General features: G+C 40.1%; 1 protein-coding gene across 2 annotated transcripts in view; it reads left to right on the top strand.

Moving 5' to 3' along the window:
* SOBP (sine oculis binding protein homolog) overlaps positions 1-23,154 on the top strand; it is a 165,572-nt gene that overhangs the window by 22,819 nt on the left and 119,599 nt on the right. For both annotated transcript variants that reach the window (XM_070450018.1, XM_070450017.1), the window contains exon 4: positions 21,472-21,623. In XM_070450018.1, the coding sequence (XP_070306119.1) occupies positions 21,472-21,623 (152 nt within the window). The remainder of the gene's footprint in view (positions 1-21,471; positions 21,624-23,154) is intronic.

Genomic DNA, 23,154 nt, shown 5'->3' with positions numbered 1-23,154 from the left:
ACAATATAAATGCAAACTATATATAATATATATAATGAAACATTATACACACACACACACATATATGGTGGAGCTTCCCAGGTGGCACTAGTGATAAAGAACTTGCCTGCCAGTGCTGGAGACATAAGAGATACAGGTTCGATCCCTGGGTTGTAAAGATGCCCTGGAAGAGGACATGGCAACCCACTCAAGTATACTTGCCTGCAAAATCCCCATGGACAGAAGAGTCTGGCGGGCTACAGTTCATAGGGTCGCAAAGAGGAACAACTGAAGTGACTTAGCGCACATACATGCACATGTACATGGTACAAATATATATATCATTCCTGACCACCAAGCGCTTGACACCAAGGGCACATGGTAGCAGTAGAGGGCAGTTAAAGTGGAGAGGTAGAAAGTCTACAGGCAGAGTCTCAGGAACTGTCATGTTTGTACCGTTAAGGAGAAATGGCATCTGAAACATTATGTAGGCTAGAAGATAGTCACTGAAAATTCAAAGTGATAAAAAAGACACAAAATGAAGCTTTAAAATGTTAACGACTATGATATGGGTCCTGTCTTATCTTTTTAAATACAATCAACAGGTCTTGAAAAGTTATTTCAAATTTCAGCATGTTCAGTCATTCTTTTGTTGTTGTTTTTTATGAATTTATTGATTGTGCTGGGTCTTCCTTGCTACACGCAGACTTTCTCTAGTTGAGGTGAGTGGGGGCTACTCTTCATTGCAGTGCACAGGCTTCTCATTGCGGTGGCTTCTCTTGTGGAGCAACAAGGCTTTAGGCATACAGACTTTAGTAGTTGCAGCTTGCTGGCTCTAGAGTGCTGTTCAGTCATTCTTAATGCCAAATGGAATGTGCAGTTGAATGCTAGCATGATGTGGTGGAGAGACTACCAGAGCAAGAACCAGGAGACCTGGATTGTTAATGCCAGCTCTGCCATTTGTTGATTGTATAACCTTGAATAAGCCACTTAGCCTCTCTGAGCCTCAGTTTCCTTGTCTGAAAAATGATGTAGTTAATTGAAGTAATCTGTAATTTCCCTATATTTGTAAAATCTTGGCTTTGTGACTTGTATAGTGAATTGCCTAGATGATTTTATGATTTGAAAGGGTCTATTTTAATATGCCACATTATATATTTGTCAATTGATTGACTATATTTAAAGCCAGTTACCTATGTGTATAGTTATAGCAGCTGAAAGTCTGATGGAAGATAGCGCAACTTTCAATGATTGTTAATTTTTACTTTGAAAGAGTCATAAATAAATGCAGAAAATAAACTTATGGTTAGCAAGGGGGAAAGGTGGGAAGGAGGGATAAACTGGAAGACTGGGATTGACATATGCACACTACTGTATATAAAATAGATAACTAACAAGAACCTATGTATAGCACAGGGAACTCTGCTTAATGCTCTTTAATGACTTGTATGGGAAAATAATCTAAAAAGAGAGTGGATATATGTATAACTAATTCACCATGCTGTACAACAGAAAGCAACACAACATTGTGTATCAAATATACTCCAATAAAAATTAATTAAAAATAAAATAAAATTGAGAAAAAGTGCTACAGAGTGTTAAATATGAGTAAATAACAAGATTATATCACTGATATGTTATTAACTCTGATCATTTTAATGTTATACATAAGTTGTGATCACTAAAAGTATTTTCCAAAATTTCTGACAAAGAGAAGTCACATTATGTCAAATTTAATTTACCACAACAGGCACAGGAATAAATAGAAAACCTGAGTAATTCTACATTTACTGAGTAGTAAGGGAATTAAATAATTAAATCATTTTACAAAGGACATTCTAGACCCAGATAGCTTCAGTGTTAAATTCTACCATTTAAGGAAAAAATAAAAATAAACTTAAGAGAAACTCTCCTAGAGAAATAGAAATCATTTTATGATCCCAGCCTGACCTTGATCTCGTCACATGACAAAGGCATTAAAAATAAAAATGATAATTTAATGTAATTAGTTTACATTAACATGGAAAAATTGTTTATCATGAACAATGATTCAAAAATACTGAAGAAAATCATAGCAAATCAAAGTCAGTGATATAAACAGTAGGATAATGTGTCATGACTAAAGATTTTTTTCTAGAAATGCAAGATTGATTTGAATTGTAAAAATTAGTTAATATAATTAACTAATTGACAGAACAAAATAAAGCTCATGGAATATTCTCAAAAATTGCAGAAATTTAAAATTTGATAAAAATTTGACACAATAATAAAAACTCTTATAAAAGTAGGAATAGAATGGAACTTTCATAAAGTGACAAGCAATATCCACGGAAACCTACTGCTAAATCATACTTAATGGTGAAATATTGAAAGCTTTCCTATTGAAGTCCAGAATCAGATAAAGATAACCACTGTCACCATTTCTATTTAATTTTGTACTAGAGTTCATAGACAATGTAAGAAGACAAGAAAAAGAAGCAAAAAATATAAGATTTTAAAGGTAGAAATGCTATTTTGTTTAGAACCTGTCTTCCCTCAACAGTGAACAGGTGAACTATTATAATGAATGATTAGTGCTAAACAAATTAGTACCCCCAAATCCATTATATCTCTATATTTCAGCCACACACACACACACACACACACACAAAAACCTTAATAATACCATTTAAAATAGCATCAAACCATCAAATACCAAGGGGGAAAAAACCTAATGAAATGTGTGCAGGATTGCTACACAAAAACTATAAACATATAAACTATAAACACAAAAAAAACTTAAATCAGTGAAGGGACACACCATGTTTAAAAAGTGGAGACTAAATATTCTAAAAAGGCAGATTCTTCCTAAATTGACTGATATATTTAATTCAATTCTGATAAAAATTTAATCATAAAATGTTGTGGAAATTCTATTTCTAAAATATACATGGAGATGCAAAGGGGTGAGAGTAACCAAAACTATCTTGAAGAATAAAAGCAAAATTAGAAGACTTACACTGTCAGATCTCAATATTTATTATAAGACTAGAATAATTATTAATTAATTAATATTATTCTTGTTAATTGTTGCTGTTTTTATTCTTCTTTCAACCATATTTAAAATTATCCTTTAGGATTTATTGATCTATAATTGAGATATAAAAGAGGAAAGAGCACTTTCTGTTTCATGTCAATTCTCTTCTGGTTTATTGTTTTATCGAACCTTTCCTTGCAATTATGAAATGTATAAATTTTGGAAAAGTGCATAAAACATATATGCATTCTTTTACAAACAGTGATTCTTGTGTACTTAAACCTTCTTTCCTCCATAGGGTAACTACTTTCATGGTAATCATTGGTTTCCTTTCTTCTATAGTTGAAACAACTTAGTATGTCTCCCTAAGTAATATAGCTTATTTTTGCCTATTTTTGGACTTTATGAAATTATGGTAGCCAGCTTCCAAAATGAACCCCAATTATCATAGTCTCCTGTTGGTGTCTTCCTACATTGAATCAGGGATAGTCTGTGTGATCAACTTCTAAGGGTATCATAAAAGGTTATTGCAGTTTCTGCATAATTCTCTCACATTATTCACTCTGTGGGGAGCATGAAGAAACTTAAGCAGTCCCTTGAGAAGGACCCATATAGGCTGGAACTGAGGCGTCCTACCAATAACCAACACTGATTTGCCAGCCTTGTGTCTGAACCACCTTAGAAGTGGATCCTCCTGTCTAAGTCAAGTCTTCAGGTGACTGTAGCCCCCCAAAGACATTTGACTAATCTCATGAGCAATCCTGAGTCAGAATTGTTCCAAATCACTCTCAAATACCTAGTCCACAAAAACCATGAACAATAATAAATGATTTCTGTTGAATTTTTTAAAAAGACAAGGAGATAATGGTATAAAGATATACATATAAGCCATTGCAATAGAATCCAGAAAATAATCTAGATTGATTGTTTATGACAGATGTATTAGTCAGCTTGGGTTTCCATAATAAAATACCGTAGGCTGCATTGCTTAAATAAGCAACATTAATTTTCTCACAGTGGAAGTCCAGAGCAAAGTCATCAGGGTTAGCATCTGATAAGAACTCTCTCTGTGAGTTGCAGGTCGTTCCTTTTCCCTGTGTCCTCACTTGGCAGAAAGAGATAGCAAGCTCTCATGTGTCTCTTCTTATGAGGGCAATAGTCCCATCCGACCAGGGTTCTACCCTCATGACCTCATCTAACCCTACTTAGCTCTCAAAACACACCATCTTCCAACAGCATCACCTTGGGAGTTAGAGATTCAACATGAATTTTGGAGGGACACAAACATTCAGTCCGTAAGAACAAAAATGACTGTAAAGCAGTGAGGAAAGAATATTCTTCTCAATAAAAGTCCTCATGATAAAAAAATGTATGTTGACTCTCTTCACACCATTCACAAAAATCAGTTCTAGATGGATCGTAGATCTAAATGTGACAGGTAGAACATCAGAGCTTGTAGAAGAAAACCCCAGAGAATATATTTGTGATCTTTAGTAGGCCAGTACTTCTTAAACTATATACTGTGGGCATTAACCATAAAGAAAAAGGTTGAGTAAATAGACTCTGTTAAAGTTAAGAATTTCTGTTGATTAAAAGATAGCTTTCGAAAAAATGAAGTGGCAAATCAAAGTGGGAAATGGTGTTTGTAATACATGTTGCACAAGAGACTCATTCACAATACGTAGAGAACCCCTGGAAATAGAAAAGAAAACATCCCAATAGCAAAATGAGCAAAAAATATAAGCAGGCACTTCATTAAAGAAAATATCCAAGTGGCCTATAAACATATTAAGAGTTGTTCAGTCTCATTAGTCATTAGGAAAATAAAATTTAAAATCCCAGTGAGATACCAGTATACAAACACTAGAATAGCAAAAACGAAAACAATTGACAATACCTGGTGTTGGAGAATGCGGAGCAACTGGAATGCTCATACATTGCTGGTGGGAGTATAAACCAGTATAACCACTCTTGAAAGCTGATTGCCAGCATCTGTTAATGCCAAACATGTGTGTTTGTACTCAGTCGCCAAGTTGCGTCTGAGTCTTTGTGACCACATGGACTGTATAGCCCACCAGACTCCCCTGTCCATGGGATTTTCCAGGCAAGAATACTGGAGTGGGTGTTGCCATTTTCCTCCTTCAGGGGTTCTTCCTAACCCAGGGATCCAACCTACATCTCCTGTGGCTTCTGAATTGGCAGGCAGATTCTTTATCACTGAGCCACCTGGGAAAGCCAATGCTGAAAATACACATATCCCATTATCCAATAATTCCATCCTAGATATATACTCAACATAAACGTGTGTATATATAGATAGATAGATAGATATTGTCCAGTTGCTAAGTTATGTCCAACTCTTTGCGACCCCTTGGACTACAACATGCCAGGCTCTTCTCTCCTCTACTATCTCATGGAGTTTGCTCAAATTCATGTCTGTTAAGTCAGTGATGCTATCTAACCATCTCATCCTCTGTCGCCCTCTTCTCCTTTTGCCTTCAATGTTTCCCAGCATCAGGGTCTTTTCCAATGAATCAGCTGTTCGAATCAGGTGGCCAAAGTATTGGACCTTCAGCTTCAGCATCAGTCTTTCCAATGAATATTCAGGGTTAATTTCCTCAAGATTGACTGGTTTGATCTCCTTGCAATCCATGGGACTCTCTAGAGTCTTCTCCAGCACCACAGTGTATATATATTGAGCCAAAAGCATTTGAAAGAACCTTTATAGTAGCATTTATTCATAATAGCTAAAAACTGGAAACAGTTTAAGTGCCCAGCAACAGTAGATAACATTGTCTCCTAGGGATTCCTTGGATGGGCCTATGTGGATGAGTGTGGGCCTTGAAGTTAAGTGTGAAATTGTGTGTATATGACATGTACAAAATTCAGATTGAAAAATCCTTGTCTCAAAAGATCTTGAGTCTTTGACTTAGAGACCTAGATTTCAAAAAAAAAAAAAAAATTAGCTCCCGCCTCTCTTGATTTCATCAACTAAGCCCTAGAATGTAGCTTTAACATTTTTATCCTTTATCTAGTCTGTCCATAGCTTCTCAAATTGAGTATTTAAAATCTCATCATTCCTTATTATTAAGGAATTATCATGTTTACATGAATTATATCATGGTGAAGCCTAAAAATTAAGTTACCGGCATGAGACATAAATATCTCTGAAAGTGATCTACTTGAGAGCTGCTTTTGATATGGTGTAAAGTAGAGAGAAATGAAGGGTCACTGAATGAGCGACAAGAAAGTAGGATACACATAACTCTAGAGCAGTGGTTCTTATCAGGGGGTAAATTTGCGCACACCACCACCCCCCACCCCAGGAGGACATCAGGCAATATATGGAGATCTTTTTTGTTGTCACAACTGGCAGAGGGGATGGTACTGGTGTGAGTAGATGCCAGGGTCCAGCCTCGGCAGGATCCAGGGGTACCCTCAGGATGAACAGCGTCGGCGAGAGAAAGAGGGAGAGAGAGAGAGAGAGAGAGAGAGAGAGAGAGAGAGACCAGACTGGGGGTGTGCACCAGAGTCTGGCCAATCTTTATTTTTTACCATAGCTTTTATATTCTAAGTTAGTACATTTTTAAGGGGAAGATAGTTTAATATTACATCAGCTTATCCTTCACAAAACCAGGGTGTTTTCTGCATACTTCTTTGTGAGAGTCTTGTACATTATCTTCTGGCCATGGGGCCTATTGACATTTTATGACCTAGGTGAATGCAAAGCTGTTTTCTGTAATCTATTGTTTAATGAACACAAGGTCAGTCCTTTTGCATAAGTTATCAGTTAAATGTATCTAAAAGGTTTGCCACACAAAGACTCTGCAGCTCCCGTGAGGCAGCCCCTGTTTAGCATTCCTGGTTAAAATTAACAATTAAATTATTAATAATTAATTAATAATTAAAATTAACAATTCTAAACTCTTATTTTTATAAATCTTTAACTATAACCAGGGCTGCCACAGAATAATATTTTTGTGTTCTCTAATAGGGCTTCCTCACCCCCCGAAGGGCTCTGTGCCTGTTAGGGCCTTTATGTGATAAATGCTGTTTTATGATTAGGGTATTATGAGCAGTCATGCATATTAGTACCGAGGGCATAAACGCATTTGCCAAACAAACTAAAATGCCAGCAAAGGAGTTTAAATTGAAGCACTCCTTTCATCCTGGGTAATCTTATAGGATGCCACCGTCCAGGGGACATATTGATTAAAGTTCTAAGTTGATCCTGTTTGGAAAGAGATCAGGGAAGGCCTTCTACCCGTGTCACAGAAATTAGGGAGTAGTCTAATACAGCAAGCATCAGAAAGACAGATGTCATCTTTAAGGTGAGCGCCAGGGGCAGCTTTTCAAAATCCCTGAGGTCCTGATCTGCCTTGCTTGTCAGGTCTTCTCCTCATGACCTTGTCATGGGTGGGATCTCGTGTTCCAGCTCCTGGTAAGTAGAGGCCAGGGAAGCAGCTAAATACCCTGCAGGGCACAGGACAGTCCCACACACGCGTTGGAAACCAGGCCCTGTAGTGATGGCAGCTCTGCGTCTGGGACACCTCTTGCGTACGCTCCAGCTCCTGTTGTCCCCACAGTGACTCCTGTGGTGCTTTGACAGCTTAGACACGTGCATTCTGAAAGGGCCTTGCCTCATGCTTCTGGCATATGTTTCCAGTTTCTTGCCCTGAGACTTCCCCGATACGGCAGCATGGGCTTCATGTAAGTCATTTTGGCAGCACATCCACAAGTGCAAACCAGAAATATAGAGGGCTTGACACACGAGGTCAATGGGACATGACATGTGATGAATCAATTCTTTCTCCTTTTGCCACCCTGGTTCCCTGGTGGCTCACATGGTGAAGAATCTGCCTGCAATGCGGGACATCTGGGTTTAGTCCCTGAGTCGGGAAGACCCCCTGGAGGAGGGAATGGCAGCCCACTCCAGTATTCTTGCCTGGAGAATTCCATGGACAGAGGAGCCAAGTGGGCTACAGTCCACGGGGTCGCAGAGTCTGATGCAACTTAGCAACTAACATTTTCACTTTTTCACTTCAAAGAGTTATGAAATTTATTTCACACTCCAAAGAACGTTCTTTATGACTGGATACCAGTCTCTGTTAATAGTGGCCAACTTAGTATTACATTGTTACTTTGGCTCTTCCATCCTCCCCAGGTTCATTTCTCTTGTCCCCTCCTTCTTCCTGGAATCACATGCCCAGTAAACCACATGCATGCAAATCTTTGTCTCAGATTTTGTTTTGTGGGAAGAGTCAGGATAAAATACTATGTGTGTGAAGGTTCACACTGAAAGATCAGAAATTGATGGAAAATAATATAAAAAGTCAGAATTTTATTCATGTTCATCTCTGTAAAGTGAAGCATGAAAATGTAATAAAAGATTAAAAAGAGGGTACCAGATTTGTGGTGGCACAAATATTAGAGAACTTAGAAAGGTCCACTTCAAAAATTGTCCCATCAGCCAAAGAATTTTCTAAGCCTCTTCTATAAGGGCAAGGCACAACAGTGGTGGTCATAAAGAAGGAGAAAAAAGAAGGAAATTAAATGAGGGCGTCAAGAAAGAAAATGAAAGGAAAAAGATTATTCCCTGGCTGCACTCCTTTAAATGGATCTTGTTGTTTTGAGAAATTTTGAATCCTAAATTTTTAGTTAGAAGGAACCTAGGAGATCATCTATGTAAATTTCCTCTTTTGCAGATGAGAAAAATGAGGCTAGAGAGGCTAAATGAGCTTACCAAGGTCACCGAGTTGCTTGCATGGCAGAATTAAGGACACCATCTAAACATGGATTCTAAATCACTCATCTCTGTGATTCCTGAGGCAGCCTGGGACTTTTCTTGGCATTATATAAACTCTTTTGAGGGGTATGACCAAGCTTGGATTTTAGAACACCCTGCCCCAGGTCACCAAGGTGCGAAGAAGCTAACAGGAAATAAGAGGAAATGTCAGCTGTCCTTACCCTTGCTTGTAGAGGGTGGGTGTGTTTCTGGAATTAACTAAGACCCGACTGGAGTGTTTGAAATTAATCATTTGAAGGTATAAATAAAGTTTGGTTAAGAGAGGAGTGAAGGTTAAGTTGGTAACTCTTGTTATTCTAGGGACATTCTCAGTGCTGACTTCTGAAAGTTTCTGTTAAATTGAGAAGACTTAGTTTATGGAGTTGGCCAAGGAGAGTGGAAATAATGATTGCATTCTGTTCGGGGGCTTTTCCTTCTAAGGCAACTTTGTTCTGAGTGATTAGCAAAGAGGGTGTTCTTGGTTTCCTCTCCCACCTCCTGCCCCCACTCTGGACATCCAACTACACAAAGTGCGTCTAGTAAGGATTCTGCTTTTTCTTCTCCTTATGCTGATGCCCAAAGTCAGACATTTCCTTCTAGTGGACAAGACAGATATGGTCTCTGTCTTAACTGGCTCACAGTTTTCTGGAAAGGACAAACATTAAAAAAAAAAAAAACAGAACTCAATCAGGTCTGATGATGGATCAAGTCCAGAGTGCTTTGGTGTCTGATCAGGTCTGGGGGCAGGAAGAGCTTCCATAGGAGGAGATTTAAGATAAGATACTAATTGGCCAAGGACTTTGAGGTTGTACTTGAGGGAGGAAGCAGCACGTGGAAAGGCTCAGAGGAGAGAGCGCCTCAAGGTAAACAAAAGGGGGCACAGCCCAGAGAGTAGACAAGCTGAGAGGCTGTCCTGGGCATGGGAAGCCATGGGACAGTTTGACTTCTTGAGGGCAGTGGATGCCACCGAAGGGTTTGGGGCAGGTGAAAGCAGTTAATCAGATTTGCCTCAGAAGAATTCCTTATTTCCACAGTGGAGGGAATGAGCTAGATGGGAGTGAAGTGGGAAGCCACCAGTAGTATGGGCGAGAGGTGTTGGTGGCTTCCTTGGAGTGGACAGCAGTAAACTCCATGGTGATGGGTGTCATATAGCCTAGGACAGTGCCTGGTATGTAATTAGGCTGCGTAAATAGTAACTGAATGAATGAATAGATATATTATAAAAAATATTTAGGAGGACCTGATAATCAGAATATAGGAGGTGAAAGGGAGGGAAGGGGCAGGAAAGATAACCAGATTTCTGCTAGCAGGTAGCTGCATGGATGGCCAGGAACTGAGATGGGAAACAGTTATGGGAAGGTTGAAGGGGCAGGTAATGGGAGGGGTGTATATGTAGCTTTGGACATGACAGGTTAAGACGCTGGGAGGCAGTTGGATATAAACTGAGTGATAACTGTATTGATTCAGAAATCTTCAGCTTATGGATGGTAGTGGGAGTCACAGGAGTGCGTATTCCAGTGGGAATATGCAGAGAGAAGAGAGGACTCTGCAGCGTTGCAGTGGATGTGACCCTCTACCTTTCCCATCGCCGGGCTGTTTTGGCACGTGATGGCTCATCATATTTCCAATCAGGGATTGGCATGGGGCTCCTTCAGAGAGCCCCGCAATCACTCATTATTCTTATTCAAGAAATCTAAACAAATATTTCAAAGATCAGAAGGCGAAGAGGGAAGTAAATTATCTTTTTGACAGTGTTCCAGCAGGTTCATCTTAGTTCTTTCAACAAATTTAGTTCAGTGAAGGTTCTTCCCACTCTTCAGTCTGCTGAACTTGCAGTTCAGGTCGTGGAGGGGAGGGGAGGGGCTGAGGAGATGACAGTGCGTGATGCGAAGGCTTCCCCCTCCCCACGTGTCCCTCTGACCCCTGATGTCTAGGCTGTCAGTTCCTCTCTCCTAGGATGGTAGCTGCAGCAGGAACTCTGCCTGGCTGAACCACCTGGAATGCTGAGAGGTGGCACATGGCATGCTGGTCAGTCACACTAAGGCTGCCTATACCCCCTCTGTGGTCACCAAGAATGCCTGACTCCTGTGACCCCTGGGTGGTGACAGAGAGCCCTGGGGATAAGCAGGCTGGCTTTTCCCACAGTCCTTTTCTGCTGCTTGTTGGCGTTTTTTGCTAGGGGCAGCCACGGGAAGCTCCTTGAGGACTGGGATCCAGTGTGTTTTCAGACCCTAGTAGATTGTCTGACACAAAGTTGAGTAAATAATTGAGTCCTTTGTCTACAATGAAGGTTCCCCCTCTGGGGAGATTTGTCAACCACTGTGAGGCCCATTAAGTATAATTAATGGGACAGCCAGATTTCAGAAGGAGAAATGAGCCCTTCAGATAAATAGTGGGTAATGGGAATACTTTTCTTATTCTGAAGTCCTATATAAACCAGTTTGACCCTTTAGTCCTAATATGCTGCTATTTGTCTTTCTTTGGAGATGACACCCGCTCTGTGTAGAGCAGGGGCTTGGAATTGCTTTTCTGGAAGCGATCAATGTGCTGGTGCACACTTTTGACCTTGATCCCTTGTCCCTAATCATGGGTGTCTGTTGGCTAGATGCTGAGACTTGGTGCCTGGGCTTGAGCCATGTAGAAGAGAGAGAGGTCCAGAGAAGAGCAAACCCATCACTGCAGCAGAATCGCCCCAGAGCACCTGAGATTGGACAGAGGGTCAAATCCAGGACTCGGGGATGGGGGACAAGATTTTCATCGAGTTTCTTGTCCATGGCAACCACCCAGTGAACCTGAATTATTCAGTCTATTAGGAGTAGGGTTACTCTCCCATTGCCTTATTATTGATGTCTGCCATTTTCTCTGTAGGACTTTATAGTAGAAAGGGTCACCTTCTCTGTATATGATGCATGTAGCAGACACCACAGGACTTAGTGGACTGTGGGTGTCTTTGTTCAGACTGGTGGTGTTTATTGAGGACTAGTGGATGTCAGTCAGCACACCTAGCACTGGCCGTGTGGCTGCTGGCCTTGTCCTCCTGGCAATGGAGGATCCAAATTCTGGGCAGAAGAGAAGAAACCTTCTGATAATTAACAACCCACACAGAAGTGCTCATGCCTTAGCACTAATTCAGGGCAGTACTGTAGAACATCTCAGGGAGACGTCCTCGGAAGTCCAGTCTTGTGGATTCTCTCTGAAAACACCTGTCCATGGTCACGTTGGTGAAATACATCGCACACTTATCTCCCTCTTGAAGATTCCTAATGACACATTGGTGGAACCCAGAAGTCTTACAGTAAAGAGCTTGTTGTTTAGCTTTGTTTTGCCCAGTGCTTCCCATACATATTTGACCATGGAAGTTTTTTTTTGTTTTAAATGATACTGCTTTAAGTATCCCATGGTATTAGTGTTCTGTGGGGGTGTAGTTTAGAAAATGTTGTATTGAGAATTCTGGGTTTTGTTTTTTTTTACCTCTTAAGTTCTACCCTCTTACCTTCTTACTCCCCCTTCTTAGGGTGAGTACATAGGAAAGACAGACTTTCTACAGTGAGAACTGAGGAGTGGAGGTGAGGTTTTCGGAGAGACTTAGACGATGTCCCTTCACTGGCTGATCAGTAAAAGTATTTAAGCTCATGTTAGCTGCTGTAGGCACAGTGTGCTCAGTAGCGTCTTGCTGAAGAATTCAAGCTCAGCGTGGTATGCAAGAGGGAATGACTACTTTGGGACTTTATGGGATCTCTCTCCTGTTAATACTTTCTTTCTTCAGATGTTGGGGAAATGAGTAAGGAAGGGACACTGGAAGTAAAGCAAATTCACTTTGAATTTGACTACAGAGTCAGTTTTCACAAAGAACTCTTTGGATTTTCCCCTGACATGCTCTGATTAGAGACATAGGGAGATGAATTCTCTGAATGAGAGTTACATTCCTACATTTTCGTGATTGTTAAAGTTTCAGCCTTAAATCTATCCTTTCCTTTTCCTTTCTACTGTCACTATATAGGTTCAGAACTTCATCTCCTTTCCTCTACATCCATCCATCCATCCATCCATCTGTCCATCCATGCTTTTATGCATTCATTCAACATACTCTAAGTATTGATATGTACTAGTTACTGAACACACAAAGGTGAATGAGTCATGGTGTCTGCTCTCCTGTTGCCTATTTCTAAGATGTGGAACAAGAGTCCAGCGTTTCTGAAATCTGATCCTCCCAGCCTTTCTGAATTCTGATGCTCCCGGCTGAGTCATTTCTCAGCACATCTCTGATCCTGTCACCTCCTTTAAGAAACATTTGGGAGCTCTTTGTTACCTGTGGAATGAGGAGGAGCCCCTTCCACCGCAGAGCAAGATGATATTTAAGGGACCCTTCATGCAGGCCCCAGCAGTCCCAGTCTCATCTCTGACTTTTCTCTTCATATAGTTGTGGTAACTGGGGGACCGCAGGGCTTCCCCCAGTCCTTGAGCATGTCTGCCGTTCCCTGGCTCCTGCTGGTCCTCTGTCCTGTGCCTCCTTCTCTTGAACTTTCTCCCCCTTCAAGACTCAACTCACAAGCTGTGTTCTGTGGGCTTTAACAGGCTTCGGAACCCTCTCTTCCCGCATTCTCCTGTTTTAGACTGTGAGGCACAGACTTCTTGGTTTCTGCAGGGTCATATCCTGTTCAACTCAGCATTCTTGACCAGTAACCTAGTGCAGGGACCTGCACCTGGATGTAAGTGTTTAATTCATTCTGGAGCCATATCTTTGACAAATATGTGTGTGTATATGTGTCATATATATATCCCCATATATATATTTATATATATATATATATATATATATAAATAATCTTAAATTAGCTAGAAAAGTTCTGTTAGAAAATTTAAAATTAATTTTATTAGTTTTTAACTTTTTGTACTTTGTACGCATTTTAGCAAGCTTAAAAACCTTTCATGTAATTCTTTTTAATATTTATTTATTTTTAATCACTTGAATGCTTTACAATATTGGTTTGATTTCTGTCATATATCAACATGAATTAACCCTGGGTGTACATGTGTACCCTCCCTCTGGAGTCTCCCTCCTACCTCCCACCTGTTCCTAACCCTCTAGGTTATTACAGAGCCCCAGTCTGAGTTCCCTGAGTCATATGGCAAATTCCCATTGGCTGGCTCTTTATGTATGTTGTCATATATGCTTCCATGATTCCATCATTTTCCTGTCATTCTGTGTAATATGTATGTAATGCTCTGTATACATATTATATAATTTGTATAATATGCTCATTCCTTTTATATGTGTGCGTGCTTGCTTCAGTTGTGTCCAACTCTTTGTGACCCTACGGACTGTACCACACCAGTCCAGAAAAGCCCTTCCACACCAGAAAAGCCCTTCCTTTTATATACTGGAACCAAATTTTAGTTTATGTATAACCATTTAGATTTTATTTTGGAGTTAAGTACTACTCTATTTGGGCTTCCCAGGTGACTCAGTGGTAAAGAAACTGTCTGCCAATGCAGGAGACACGGGTTCGATTCCCAGTATTCCTGCCTGGGAATCCCATGGACAGAGGAGCCTGGCAGTTTACAAGATCATAGGGTTGCAAAAGAGTCGGACACTACTTAGTGCCTAGACAACAACTGCTCTATTTGGAGGGATGTGGACTATTTTAAATCTTGAAATCACTTCAGATAATTCTACTTCCAAAAGAAAAATGGTGATTGTTTTAGGTACTATAAAAAATCATAATTGTATGGAACCACTATCATTTAATTGCATCTCTCTTTTTAATGAGAATTAAGTGCAATAAAATTTTATTAACTCAGACTCTATTCTTTGGCAACTTTTGATAGTTCAGTTACCAAGGTGGCAGACATTTTCAGTTGTTACTATATACTTTTTAAAAGAGCAGACTTCTCAAGTGCGTAGAAAGATCCACCCATGTATAGATAGTTGATGTAATAATTACAAATAATTCCCATCTGTTAATTACAGAATATCTGGCAGTACAGTGATATATTTGGCAACACCTTGTCAACTATTAATTTAAGTACTTTTTAAAAAGAATAAGTGTAAGTGAAGCTTTTATTAAATCTAATGACTTTATTCTTAAATAGTCTGAGTTAATGAAATTTAACCTATTACTGGGTTGTTCTTTGTATTCAGAGATACTGGGTCTATAGATAGATATCCACTGGGTGGGAGGGATGTGATTTAAGGGGCTGGTACCTACTCATTGGGCCTCCCAGACTGCATACAGCCGTCACCTCCCCTTTTCTAACGCCTCATGCTATGCTGTGCTTAGTCGCTCAGTCGTGTCCGAATCTCTGCAACTGCATGGACTGTAGCCTGCCAGGCTCCTCCGCCCATGGGATTCTCCAGCTTACGGCTCTAATTGCCAGTAATTTTACGGAGAAGGCAATGGCGCCCTACTCCAGTACTCCTGCCTGGAAAATCCCATGGACGGAGGAGCCTGGTAGGCTGCAGTCCATGGGGTCGCTAAGAGTCGGACATGACTGAGCGACTTCGCGTTTGCTTTTCACTTTCCTGCATTGGAGAAGGAAATGGCAACCCACTCCAGTGTTCTTGCCTGGAGAATCCCAGGGACGGGGGAGCCTGGTGGGCTGCCGTCTATGGGGTCGCACAGGGTTGGACATGACTGAAGCGACTTAGCAGCAGCAGCAGCAACAGCTAGAGTTAAGGTGGGCATTACTATTCCTTGAGTGACTTGCCCACGTCACACAACTGGAAGGGGCAGTATTAGTACTTTCACCTGTGATCTCTGTCTCCCTCTCTCCACACTTTATCATACTGTCTTTCAAATAATAGCGACTTAAGTTTGCAAAGGAGTAGGTGTCTGTTACCTCGTTTGCTTAAAGACAGGCACCCCCTTGAGCTGTAATAAGTGGATCTGCCTGTTGCTTTTCTTTTCTGGAGACCCCTAGCTATATGCCATTCTCCCCACCTCCTTCAGCTTCTACTGTGCTTTAAATTCACATCTAACAGTCATTCTGAAAATATTCAACATTATGCTGCAGTATGATCATACAGTAGGCTTTTGGCCACTCTGCCTTCACTTGTTGGTCCTCAGCTAGCTCTACCTATATGCCCAGGGCTAAACATTAGCCAAGTAGTGAGGAGAGGCTTCTTGTGCCCTTAGCTTCTCCCATCTCTGCCCTCCTTTTTTCTCATGGAGCTCTGTTCTCAGCCCTTCTCTCCACTCTCTGTGAAAACTTGTTCTTCCGAAAGAATCACTCATTTTAAAGCATAAATTATTATAGACAAATATGTATTAAGCCTTATTGCTTTCAGGGAATTTATGTTTTAATGGAATATAAGAAATATTTAGCCCAGGAAATTACTCCATAATGGTAGAATTGGATTTCTGTGAGTAGGTGAGGATAATTTTTGAGGCTAGGTTATTCTTATTGGAATCCTAAAAGTTACACATGTGTAAGTGGTTCCCTACCTCACCCACATGGAAAGTCAGTCTTATCCATGTCCTGCTCCTGATCCCCCTCCTTACTAAAGAAAAAGCTGGGAAGAGTATTGCTTGCCTGTGAGCAGAATGACTGCTTCCTGAAACCCAGGTATATTGGTTCTGTCTCATCATTTAATGTTCAAGTGGCCCTTGAGGGTGCAGACAGAATGTTTGCAGCGAATCCAAGTCTCGTAGCCATAAAGAAGCATAGGCTTGAACTGTGGGCCTTTAACTTGTTTCTTAAAAAAATCAACCAACAAATATTGATTGAGTAACACTTCAGCTGTCTCTCAAAGACATTTTGACCTTTCTGATTCCATTTTGTCTATTAGTGTGTTATGGAGCAGTGTGCTGTGCAAGTAGCAGAATCTGTGACAGCTTTTAGTCTTTTTCTTGGAGGGATGTCTGTGTGGATGGTGTATAATCTCACCTATTTAGAAAGACTGTGGTCTCTAAGGTATAGTAATCAAGAGCTTGGGCCCTGGAGTCAGATGCCCCAGTTTTCATCTTGGCTTTGGTATGTGCTGACTGTATGATTTGGAGCAAATTACTTGGCTTCTAAACCTCACTTTCCACATCTGCATAATGGGGATACTGTTGGTACCTACCTGCCTTGGGGGTGGTAGCTGTGATTAAGATTAAATGATGGATTTAAAGAACTTTGCACTGTGCTTGGCACCTATTAAATATGAAATAATTACTAGCCATAATTATCTTCCTTTTGGTTCAGTGGTCCAGATTTTCTCTTGGTCCCCCTTATGTTTATTTCTAGAACACAAGGAATTGTACAGAAGCTTCTGTAGCACTCTAGAGACTTTTAAATTAGACTGCCTTAAGGTTTTTGAAATTCAGTTATTCCAAGAAGGGCTTCAAAGAAAGCACACTTTAATCTTAGTTTCTTACCCACTTTCAGGCCATGTGTTTATTCTGTTCTTGAGTGTAGCTTCTCCAACAAATAGTTTGAATGTTACCTGTGCTTTCAGTTCATAGTGTGGAAAACACACAGGAATCACTTCAAGCTGTCTTCCAGCTTGTTTCAAACATAATTCAAGTCTTGAAATGATTACCTGGACATATGCATTCTAGGAACTGTTGGAAGAGAGAAACAGCACCAGCAGATACTTTTAGATTTGTTTTCTCAGTCTTAGATTCCCATGAAAGTTACAAAAGGGTGGTGAATCACTTGGGGTCCATCAAGTGGGGTCCCTCCTGATTTGCTTTGCGCTCTGGTCAGGTAAGCTAGTATGCATGTTCATAGCCAATTAAAATGCCTCTAGAATGGCATTGACCAAGGCCATCCTTATTTTTAAGTCCCCAGTTAAGCAATTTTTCAACTTCAGCAAGGCATTCCAGAAATGCTTGACTTCATACTTCTCTGCCTTGTGATAAATAAATACAATTTTGATTTTATATCAGAGTAATTACTCTAGATTTCTCCTTCTGGGATATAAAGTAGAATAATGTTCTATAGCTCTTTGAACATTAGATTGGAAAGAATATGCCCTAAACATTTTGCTTAATTAAATCCTAAAGAGGTGGTACAAACTTTTCATGATTAATTGAAACATGCCTATTTTGACTGATGCATATTTATATGTTATTTATCATATGAAAAATTTATCATGTTATATAAACTATTCACTATGGAAATGTGATTTAAAGCTCTAAGCATTTTGCATTTGTTGCTGCATTGTTCATTATGAAAAATACACAGGCTAATAATGTCTATAAGGAAAAATATTTTCTCAGTTTTCTTTGAGGTAATCTTGTCTCTAATGGCCCAGATTTTAGCCTAGATATAAGAGATCAGGTTTTCCTAGTTTGAAGAAATATTTTTAAAATTAAAAAATTTTAAAGCAGATAAGGTTCAAAAGACTAAAGGGCTGGGGCCTTCTGTTTTGCCAGTGTAAAGCATGCACACAATTCTTGGGTTTCAGAAAAAAAGATGTGGTTGTTAAAATGAACCAATTCTTTTGGCTTTAGTGTTTCCCAGGTGATGCTAGTGGTAAAGAACCCACCTGCCAATGCAGGAGACTCAGGAGACCTGGGTTCAATCCCTGGGTCGGGAAGATCCCCTAGAGGAGGGCATGGCAACCCACTCCAGTATTCTTGCCTGGAGAATCCCATGGTCAGAGGTGTCTGGTGGGCCACAATCCACAGGGTCACAAAGAGGCAAACATGACTGAAGCAACTTAGCATGCATGCGTGCATTTTGGCTTTAAGCACTTAAGAAAAGCTCATTTTCTAGGGGTACAGACATGCTGTTTAAGATGGGTTACTGTCTCATGTCTGGTGGCAGAATTTTCAGCTAAGTTTTAGCTGACAATTTTAATAACCAAAGTTCTTTCTTATTTGTTAAATATATTAATAAAAATGACTTTTTTAAAGACTAGAATATCTGAGATATCTGAAAATGTTTTCTTGAACTTTTGGAATAATCCCTTTATCTGACTCTTCTTTGGAGCATTAGCTGTTGATAACAGTTTGGTGACAGAACAGGAGATATCTGATGGCAGTTTTCCAAAGGGTTTGCCTTTATGAAACACAATTTTATGAAAAACGGAAGAGAATACTGAATTATTTAACAAGACAGATGCTAAGTACCATTCTAAGAGTTTTCCAACTGCCAGATACAAAAGTGCACAATTTCTTTTGTCTCATTTTCTCATATCGTTACTTTGTAGTACAAATTATTTATAAAAATAATCTGCTTTAAAATTATACTTTTTATTTGTTAGCTCTATTGTAAGAAAGTATCCTTGCCTCTCCTTTAAAAAAGACAAGTAGGACTGTGTGGTGATGATGGAGTAAAGTATGAGACAGACCTGTGAGTGGCCTTTTTGCCCTGGGCATCATTCCTTCAGGTCAGGCCAGGACGCAGACCAGCTGCCCAGCCTTCTTATAGCTTTACTCTTTACCCTGTATCTTCTCGCTTTTAGACTATAAAGATCTAGGACTAAAACACTTTCTACCCCCACATCCCTCCAAATCAGACTATTTAAAGGAAGAAACCGCAAGGGGAAACCTAATGCATGTTCTAAAGTGGATCCTGGGGAAGTGGGGTCTCCTCGTTGAACTTTGAGGCCAAATAATTTCCCCCGTAAAATCTTTTTTTCCTTACAGATTTCACCAGAATCAAGCTTATTGCCAGCTGATCATTTGTGAGAATTCTGCTGTATCATCTTTTTTTCAGGAATTTAAGATTTTAAAATAGTTAACTGGAAAAATAGAAACTATTAGTGCTAGTTAGTTTAGTAATGATAGATGATTATTTTCTACATATACTCTTTCTAATCTAATTTTTAAAACTCCACCATACTGTAAGGTAAATTATAGAGTCTTGTTAATTTTTCATACCATGTAGAACGTCTGTAGACAGGTGCCATATTAGTAAGCATACAAAATGTAAATAAATCTTTCTTTGAATAGAATACATTATTAAATAGTCATTGCATGACATTTGAATTCATGTTATGACTCCATTTAAAGGAAGTTATTTTATCAAAAATGCTTGATTAACATCAAAGGTTCTTTTTTTATAGTGTCTTATTTGATAATTAACAATCAATTACAACATGTAATTTGTGAAATAAAAATGATCATTAAAATGACAATACTTATTCCATTAAGGTAAACAAAATGCTACACAGAGTTCTGAGTGATGACACTTGGGGGGAAAAAAAGCCATATCACTGCACTACAAATTAGTTTGCTTCTGATTTTGCAGGCTGATGACCGTACTGCCTGAAACCAAATCTTTTCCCCTGGAAATGGAATGATTGCATGACAGGCTCTATGAACCATGAATATGTCAACAACTCATGGACCAGGCCTTGCTTAGCAATTAGTCTTTGGGGAATTTTATTTGGAAATCAGACAACACTATACCAGAGCTTGTTGGGGATTTTATGATTGCCACCCATGTCTGGAGCATGAGTTTGGGTTAGTACAAAAAAAAAATCCACAAAGGAGGCAGAGGTATGGCTAATAGTGGCAATCAGTCACACACACACACACACACACACACACACACGGTCAGTTGGGACGACCATGGAAACGTAAGATATAGTGAGAGCCCCCTAGGAGGTAGCAAGGAAATATTTCCTAGATTTCCACTAAGAAATCATCTCCTATTTTCCATGTAAATACCTCAGTGTTTCCCTGACTCCAGTCATTTGAATATCACCATCACATCTTGTTACAGCATCTTACCACCTGCACTATGATTTATTCAATATATTTTATTAACTGACTCACTTTAAAAGCCTTTGTTTGTCTTAAGCAATAATATTTGTGATATTCTGGGCTTGTTGTGCTAGTTAAATTTGTGTGTTTTTTTTTTCTCTTACAAAGGACAAGAAATACAGTAGTTTAAATATTGAAAATATCTGTCTACCACCTAACATTATTCTGAGTGTTCCCACGACACGGGTAGCAGGTGCTACAGAAGCTCTAGGACCACCAGTCTGGCTGAGAATGATCTGGGCAGCTGAGTAACCTCAGGCCTCATGGCTGACTCCCCCATTCCCATTGCTCCAAGGACCATGAGCCACATCACCTGGAGGGGAATTTGAATCAGTCCTGCGCCTCCGCAAGGATAGCCGTGAGGGAAGGCTGTATCATGGCAGACTAATGAGTGAGCTGGGATACTGCCTTCCTTCCGGAGAACCTGGCCACTCACACCTTTTCTTTCTCTGACTGACCCTATCACCCGGAAATCGTTATATTGCAAGAGTCAACAACACCCCCTTTCATGTAACAGTATCTGGGAACACAGAAAGATTGAGCCTGGCTCCTGACTGTCCCAGTTCACATGGGGACATCACTTTCGTAGGTTAGCACTGGGCAACCCACTCAATGTGGATCTGGTAGGCTGTCAGCAGCACCTTTGAAGAAAGGAGTCACTTTACAAGCTTCCTTAGTACCGAGCCTGGTCTAACCAGGCAGAGTAAGCATTCGTACCAGGATAAGAAGCCCTGGGACCCCTCATGGCTGTGCAGTCATGCTTTGGTTTTTAAATAAATGATGTCCTTTGGAAACATAGGAGCCAACTTAAAAAAAAAATGAGAGAAAAGCACTAAGTCCTTCCCCCTGGCTATTTTCCTAGGTCAGAAAGTGGTGAGGTACTGAAATTAAGATCAGACCTCAAGTAATTCTGTGAGGTTCAGGGTGTGTCTAAGTTTGAAGGGATGTTTGCTTCTGATATGAACATTTTTCTTATACTTTTATTATAGAAGATGATGTGTCAAATGTACAAATAATGTGTGCCTGGTGCCAGAAAGTGGGAATCAAGCGCTATTCCCTGAGTATGGGAAGTGAGGTGAAAAGCTTCTGCAGCGAGAAGTGCTTTGCCGCCTGCCGACGAGCCTACTTCAAGAGAAATAAGGTAAGAGCACCGTAGAGAGAGGCGGCCGTGCAGGCCTCACCGCCCCGTGCGCATGCGCCTCTTAGCTTCTAGCCGAGATCACTGCGCACCCGAACCTTGATTCTTTCTGTTTTCTCTGTTCTCTTTCTCTGTCATACTTAACCTTCTGGATTAAGGAGCCCCCTTCTAATGTGTAACCTGTCCTTCAATTTCTCTTGTCTTGGTGTTTGAATTCTGAGAGGGTGAATGAATCTGATGAGGACACGGTGGTCGCAGCCGGTATCCTCAGTGACAGCGTCTCTCTGGCCGAAGAGTACTAGACCAGGGTCTATGAGAGAGAAGTGGTAGAAATTCCCTATCAAGGCTGAGAAACTAGCCACAGAAGCATGGCCAGAAAGCTTTTAGTCCGCTCAGCTTTATACTTGTTTGCAAGGCGAATGTTGCTCTGGCTCTTTCCAAAATCCGACCCACAAATTCTAATCAGGAAAAAGTCAAGTTTTTCTTGACACCTTACATTAAAATTGATTGATATTGAGAGAAGATGAAATCATGAATATATGAACCAACCCTGCTCATACAGCGAAGTGTTTGTGAGAAGCATGGTGGGTGAACACAGGAACAGCCATGGTTATGGTTTCTTTTTTTGTTTTGTCTTAAGGCATCTCAGATCTGAAAGTGTCCTTTCAGAATAGCATTAGCCACCATTGATGGGAAATGGAATTCATGATGTTTTTACAATCAACATACACACTCAGTTAATTTCCCAATCTTTTAAGAACCGCTACTGCATTTTGCCACTAATAATTGAAGTCAATTGCTAGTTCTTGATGATTTTCCACTGATCTGCAAATCTTCCTTAATTCATAAAATCATCCACATTTTGCTCAGCATTTCCATTATACAGTATCAAAATCTGTCCTTCTTTGAAGCAGTTACTGTTTTTTTAAGTCTGATATTTGCAATCCTGAAATGCTAATTTGGGGCTCACTGCATTGCAAGAAGCACTGTTGCAGCAAATTATCTCCTTCAAATTTGGGTCACATCATTCGGCCAAAAAACATAATGCCAAAAGAATTAGGCTGCAGAATTCAGCGAGGTGGAATTTTAGTAGCAGTCTCTAAGAATTAGTCTCATAATCTTCACTGGAACAGGGAGACAAGTAAGGAAATTGGAATTCTTTTGGGACAGTCAACAGTTCACTTTCCCTTGGGAGGGGCCTCACAGGAGGGGCTGGTGAGACTTTAGAGGAGGGTGGTTGGAGCAACGCATGGGAGACACGTTTTGTTTTAATATTTGGGGATTAAAATGATCTCTGAGACCCTGGGGCTCCCGTTTTGAATGCTGAGCACTGGGGTAACAATCACAAGAGTGGGCCCAGAGCTTTCATCTTCAAAGCCGTACTTACCACAACAAAATACTTTGCATTCCATCCCAGAAGATGGCTATAGAACAGGGATTTTGTCTTTCTATGATTCCAAAGGGTTATGGGTCTGAATCTTGATGGACTGCATGTAGTGAATAAAGTCAAGCAAGATAAATTTGTCACAATCCT

This window comes from Odocoileus virginianus, chromosome 19, assembly GCF_023699985.2.
Source record: "Odocoileus virginianus isolate 20LAN1187 ecotype Illinois chromosome 19, Ovbor_1.2, whole genome shotgun sequence".
Classification (NCBI taxonomy): domain Eukaryota; kingdom Metazoa; phylum Chordata; class Mammalia; order Artiodactyla; family Cervidae; genus Odocoileus; species Odocoileus virginianus.
This window is presented reverse-complemented; position numbering and strand designations above follow the sequence as displayed.